This window comes from Hyposmocoma kahamanoa, unplaced genomic scaffold (genome assembly GCF_003589595.1).
Source record: "Hyposmocoma kahamanoa isolate Upper Pololo Valley unplaced genomic scaffold, ASM358959v1 62, whole genome shotgun sequence".
Classification (NCBI taxonomy): domain Eukaryota; kingdom Metazoa; phylum Arthropoda; class Insecta; order Lepidoptera; family Cosmopterigidae; genus Hyposmocoma; species Hyposmocoma kahamanoa.
In genome coordinates, this window is record NW_020653850.1 from 14,183,499 (window position 1) to 14,190,351 (window position 6,853).

The window sequence follows — 6,853 nt, forward strand, 5'->3', positions numbered from 1 at the left end:
TCATTAATAAAAGAGCTGCAATATTTCAAAAATCCAAAGGTTAATCAACCCTCTGTTGTAGGTCACAGATACGTGTAGTACATACGAAGTTACGGGTATAGCTTAAGAGTACAATTCAAGGCAGTAAATTTGTACTAGTAAAGGCTGTGATACATTATTGCTTTAAAGAGAGAAATAGGTACACCAAATTTTACTAAAATTGCACTGCAAAAATAGCTACAGTATGACAAATGGAGCCCAAATACTTATTATGCAAAAAAAAAAACATAAACCACCTGAGATTCAAACTAAACTCAAAATTGTAGTTTAAAAAAGGTAAAATTATGTTTGAAAATGCAAAAATACTAAATTCATAAAAACCTAAGAAACTTACAGTTTCATATTCCAAGAAAATAAATTAAAATGTATTTATGTGCTATAATGTCGGCGATTTTTTATTTTGGACACTAGATTACAAATCTTTAGGGCAGGCCCCAGTTTAAGGCCCATGTATTTCATCATCATATCGGAATTCAGCAACAGTAGCGCTTTGCCATCAATTTCCTGAAACAAAAAACAAAAGTTATCAACATTTATTATGATAAATGCTTTAATTACTGCAGAGGTTTAACCACACTTATCTGTGGTAGCAGCCTCTGTAAACATTATTTTCATCGCTATTTCACTGATAAAAGTAGAACAGTACTGAGAATATTCATATTATCAGTGTTATCACCGAATTACTTGCTATAAAAACTTACATGAGAATAAAATATGAACAAAAATTTTAAATTGAATATTATTGACCTGAATATTATTAAGCACATCACATTTGAAATTGCTACATTAATTAATGATTGACAAGTCTGCTCAACAGTATGGAGTATGGAATAGTGCTTGTAATCAATTGGGTCAATGAACCACGGAGGATCTTAGCTGTAACACTAGTCATACTATCTAGTGGACGCTAAAGCCATGCTCGGTTGGATTCTGAGAAGTGGTAAAATTGAAATGGTAGGCACTCTGAATGCCTGTGGGGCAAGCAGAGAATGGTTTCAACCAAACACCATCCCGTAAATTATAGAGCGTAAAAAGGGTGTATTAATGATTAGTGAAAAATGTTACCATACACAAGCTCACCATGAGTGAGCGAGAGAGGTGAAATTACATTAGTAACATTTTTGGTGATATTTGTTTCGTCAGTCACGATTTAGTCAACTTCAACTTCAACTTTTGTGTCTATGGCTCCGTCGTTTTGCGCGACGATTTTGCCAATGTCAGGGTTGAGAGACATGTGTAGCGGTAGTGAGACAGATTGCCGGTTATTAAAATACTTCGGCGGTTTTTATTCACAATGACGGTTATATATATATTTTAATGACATTACAAAAATATAATTTGAGAGCTCATGTTATTTTCTTTCTTTTAATTACGATAAATGCTAATCAATCAAAACTGGATACTGACATGCTTCCGGAACAAGTCGGCGTGTGCCGCCAAGGCCTGGTCGGCGGCGGCGATGAAGCCGATGACGTCCTCGACAGACCATTCTCCTACGGGCGCGCCAGGTGCAGGCGGCGGCGGCGCGCCAGTCGTAGACGACGCTGGCTCGGGTCGCTCAGGCGACACACGCGCCATCTTCGTACCAGAACTTTCACCAGTTCCGTTCATGCCACTACCGGCTGTTTCTTCCTGTAATAGATGATTGATGTGAGAGCTCAAAATTATCAATTTAATGATATACGTAAAGTGATAATCTTGATAATTATCCAATAATTACTATACTCCATATACATCTTTTTATTAAAACATATACTTTACAAATCAATAGGTACAAAAATAGGCATGCAATTTCATATGCAGCAAGTATTTGTAGTTTGTATTTGAAGGTAAGTAAAAATCATTCTATAAATGTATATTTCATTAAATAGACATCACAAGATTGTTCACATTTAGTTAAGCACCTAAATAAATAGACTATAGTTCAACAATAAAATGTTTAATATTATTATTATCAAGCTAATTACTCTGATAATTACTGATTCAAACCCGGGTAATTGTTGGTAAACATACTTCAAGTTATTTTTGTGTATTCTGACATGGAAATATAGCATTCTTACAATTCAATAATTGAATTAGAAATATGTATAATAAAGTTGCAATAACCATAATAATCAGCAGAACAATAGTGAACATTCTATTCTATTACGATAATCAAACTGTGTGAATATTTGATGATATGGATGGAGGGAATTTGCAAATTTAGTGCACAATAAAAATTATGCACCTGTAATTTAATAATCTAAATCAATTAACCCATATTTCACAGAAACTGGTAACCATCTCCTATAGACATTTCCAACAACAAACAAAAAACTTACACTGTTATTTCTTTTCACACCAGATGATACCCCATTTGAAGTGGATTCTCCACATAAGGTGCAAGGCCGACCCGCAGCCTCTCCTGTGTCAATCTCTATCATTCCAACACAGCTGCCCACGCCATTACAAATTGCTTTGAGCCAGTTCTTTAATTCTTCATTTGTTAATTCAGACGGGACTTTTACACTGTAGTTTTTATTACCTGATGTTACCTTTAACAAAACATTGATATAACTTTTGGTAAAACTTTTAATTTTTTCAGTAGGGTACACACGCATTATGGTACAAGTTCAAGAGTGTTGGTTCAAGCTAACACCCCGACACTTAAGTTTTAAATTCAACTCTATACCACTACAATAAGAACTGTCCAAAGTAAACCTGTACCACACTCTTGTACTGTACAATTCCTCAATCATGTCCCATGATGTTAGGATATGAAAGTTCAAAAACCTGTATATTATTTCATGGAGATTTACTTTAAAAAAATATATCTGCAATATTGACTTTTGAATATTCAGTTGTTTAGCCATAAATTACTAAAAATAAGTAGAAAGTCACATATTGTCATATTGTCACATATTACTTATATGTAATACAAGTAATTTTGTTCAACTACAACTCTCTATAGCAATTTTTATATTTCAAATTGATTTTATTTGTGACAAAATAAACATTTACCTGTACATTAGAGATATTGGAATAGCTACTAGATGCAGTCAGAATTGCCCTTGTCAATCTCTGTGAATCAGGATGTACACTGAGTAAGTCCTTCGCAAGAGCCTCTGCAGCCCCAGCATTTCCAATACCCGAAACACTGCTGGGTAAAAAAGTGCTGCCTCCAGAACAACTAGCACGAATCCTGAGTTGAACTGTCGCTGCAGGGGTGGATGAAGCAGATGAAGAGTTACCTGACCCCGTGGAACCACCCTCTGGTAATGCTGGGTTGGGTATACTACTGGGACGTAGTTTAAACCTAAAACAGTGTTGAAATTTGTAATTTTATAAACTAAATAACAATAATTAACATAATAAATATATGGAGACTTATTATATTTACCGGGATGGTGCAGTAGCACTCTTCTGACCTGGTGGTTGCAAGGGATGCCCTGCTCTGGCACACCAGCCTACTGGGAATATGTCCCTTGAATCATATCTGCACCAATAGTCAAATGCGCCTCTCCATCCATCAAATGTTACATGTATCTGATCATTCTTTACTGCTCCTACAGTAGCACAACAAATCAACTGTGGATTTTTTTTATCAACTGCTTCTAGCTTCTGACCCACAACAAATAAGTTTGCCTTTGGAGTTACAGGTTCAGGTTGAAACACTTTCGCAGGAGCCATTTCTGCATTGTACAAAGTCTTTACCAAAAATGTAGGCCAGCTACTTGCATTCATACGAAACCCAAGTGGTGGTTGAAGCATTCCATCATTCTTTTCACAGTGGCCTACAGTATGTATATCTCCTGCATCCACTAGACGCCAGAAATCATTTTTGTTATCACTACCATCCAGTCTCAATCTCAATCGAGGGCCCAACACTCCTACTACTGTAGCAATGCATGTGGAGGTTAAGTTGCGAGGATCTAAGGCTTCAAGTTTCATGTTCACTTTAAATTCATTTACAGGAGGTACAGGTGCTTGTTTGAAATTTTCTTGGGGAGCAGCTACGCTATTGGACTCTTTCATGTATTCATTCCAGTCAAAAGTCTGATATAAATCATAAAAAGATCCCGTAGAATTATTGTTCGAATGGTTTTCTGAACCGTTTGCGGCATTGCCAGACTGAGGCGACGATGTCCTTTTCTCATTCTTCTTTTGGTATTTGTTTAAACAGTACGTAGAACAAAAGTTTTTACTGCTCGAAGGAGCATTACCGCGAATAACATTGTCGCAGTGCAGACAGGCGCCTTTGCTGTACGCTTGTCTGAACTCTGAGAGGCAAGTCTCAGAACAAAATTCTTTTTTCCCATTTTCTGTTGGCAAAACATACTTCAAAGGTGTCTTACTTTCAGCGCACCACGTACAAGTACGTTTTGGGGGCCTTCCAGGTCCACGTATTTTGCCGGGAGCTGGACCTGACGAGCCAACCGTGTTGTTTGACATCGTTTTGTTTTTGGAATTTTTGACTTCTAATGCATTATTATCGCTTATCCAAATTCACAATTGGTACGCCAATCACATTTTACTCACATTCGCCCTAAAAATACAACGTAATTAGCGGAACTGTATTATATTTTACGCAAATATAAACAAAGTCAGCGAGTATTTATGACGCCATTCGAACGGCCATGTTAAAATTGTATTTTTTTTTTAGTTACGTCAATGGGAATTCTGCGTGTTGCCATTTTTGTAAGTTTATTTTATTTTGAAATCATTCATTCAATCATCATGACATGACAAACCCCAAAAATGTTGAGTATGTGTAGTTCTTAGAGGATGGAAAAAATAAAGGAAGTCTTAGGGTATAGTTACTGATTAGGTAATTTTCTGAAAAATTTCAAACAGTGGAAATTTTGAATAATTGGAAAAATATATAATTTAATAAATATAATTTCGAAGGTTCACATTATGTTCTACGTTTACAAAATTTCTTTTGAAGCTTTTTAGTACCATTCACTACATCTTTCTAGACATAAAGGCAAAAGCGTTACATTTCCATCACAATTATTACAGTTCCAGTTACAAAAACACACATACATACATACATACAGGTACACATGTACTTAGTTTAGGCATCGCAATTGCACTATTAGGCACAAAGATTAAAATGTTTAATTTTACCATGATTATTTTGTATAAATTAAATTTTTTTTTTGTTTTGTTTATTACTGTTTATTTTAATATTTTATCTTCAATTACATTGTTTTCATTATAATTGTATTAGATTAAGTAATATTGAAATAAATTTATCTTATCTTATCTTAAAAAAATCGCAGTAACAAATCACCGAGATTTTGTCACACCTGTCACTTACGTCATGATGAACAGTTTTGGCAAGCGCTAACTTTCTAGTAGTCGTCTTCTTCAATGTAACGTTTAATGTCCTTTGAAAAATTGATCCGCAATAACCTTCACAGTTTTACAGGCTTGTCGCATTATTCCTTAATAAGACCATGCGGCGTGTTTATTATTTTAGATCAATGTTGTATAATTATCTTACTTGTATTTATAATGTTACACGGTGTGGCGGCGTCGGACGCGAGCCTTTAGGTGAGTGTCAGCCAAGCTATACATATAAGTTGTAAGTGGCAACACTAAATATTAAAAAGTAACGTCTCATAGTCTAGTCTATGTTTTTTTCTTTCTTGGAGGGAAACGGCAAAATTGGAGAACCTTGTTGTTTGTGTAAAAGTTTTAGGGTCGTATTCCAGAACTCTACTCAATGCTCAAGTAAGGATTTGAGCAGACTTGAGTATGATTTTAAGCACCGAAAATACGACCATAATGGCAAGGACTTGAGTATGATTTTCAGTGCTCACTGCAATACATAAGTCAGTTGAATATTGAGTAGAGTTCTGGAATACGACCCTAAATGTAGAAGTCATCAAGTACAAGCTGCAGCAGAGACTCTAAAACTGAACTTCGACACACGCGACTCCGACAACATGCTACATCGACATGATTTTACTCAGACATTACGTTACTCCGACAATATGTTACTTCGACCTTCGACATTATTTTACTCAGACACTACGATACTCCGACAACATGTTACATCGACATGATTTTACTCAGACACTACGCTACATCGACAATACAGACGAAGTGTTTATTAAAAAAAATCGTTTTTACTCTGATAAGAAAAATCATCATTACAAACCCATCTAGGAAATGGTTTCTTATTATATATCGATCAATATAACAAAAAAAAACAAAACCATATGATCGAAAAATTCTTTCATTAGTTATATAAAGTGTAACAAAAAACTATTAAATTAAAATATAAATTTTTACTTCACTATTTCATGTACTAAAACCTAATTACAGTACCTAAACCCTTAGAATAATAACGCATAGAAACCTAGCCCGCACACGCTAAGTGAGGCAAGTTAGAGGGTTCCAAACGCGTCCCAGAAGCGCGCGGGCTGTTAGTGCTCAAGGTCATATTGCACCGCGAACAGCTCCAAAATTTTTTGCTAAAAATGACGAAATGTGCGGTAAATGGGTGTAAAAAATACAACAGACAAACAAAATAGACACTAACATCGCATTCCACAAGTAAGTAATGCGTTTCAACTCATATTTTTATGTAAATATTCACTAAAACAGAAAAATAATTTCGGGGCAACAAGATACGAAAGTGTTGCAAAGTAACGAATTTTTTTTCTCCCCATTTTGCTATTCTGTATCAAAATAATTATATTACGTAAATTTTAGTGGTGCCTGTAATTTCGATTTATTTGCGCATTTTGAACTAATATTTACTCGAATAAACATTTAATGTTTTCGTTAACTCCTGTAAGTGATTGGGACACTTAATTATTTT

At 35.1% G+C, this 6,853-nt stretch overlaps 1 protein-coding gene across 1 annotated transcript; it reads right to left on the bottom strand.

Annotated features, from left to right (window-relative positions):
• Positions 1–319: 319 nt before the first annotated feature.
• On the bottom strand, positions 320–4,651 carry LOC113229463 (polycomb protein Scm). The gene is made up of 5 exons (XM_026463058.1): positions 3,419–4,651; positions 3,040–3,334; positions 2,361–2,573; positions 1,447–1,671; positions 320–543 (listed from the first exon to the last, which is right to left on the bottom strand). Exons 1-5 carry the CDS (start codon positions 4,468–4,470, stop codon positions 409–411), a joined length of 1,920 nt encoding a protein of 639 aa, XP_026318843.1. The 5' UTR covers positions 4,471–4,651; the 3' UTR covers positions 320–408.
• Positions 4,652–6,853: the final 2,202 nt, after the last annotated feature.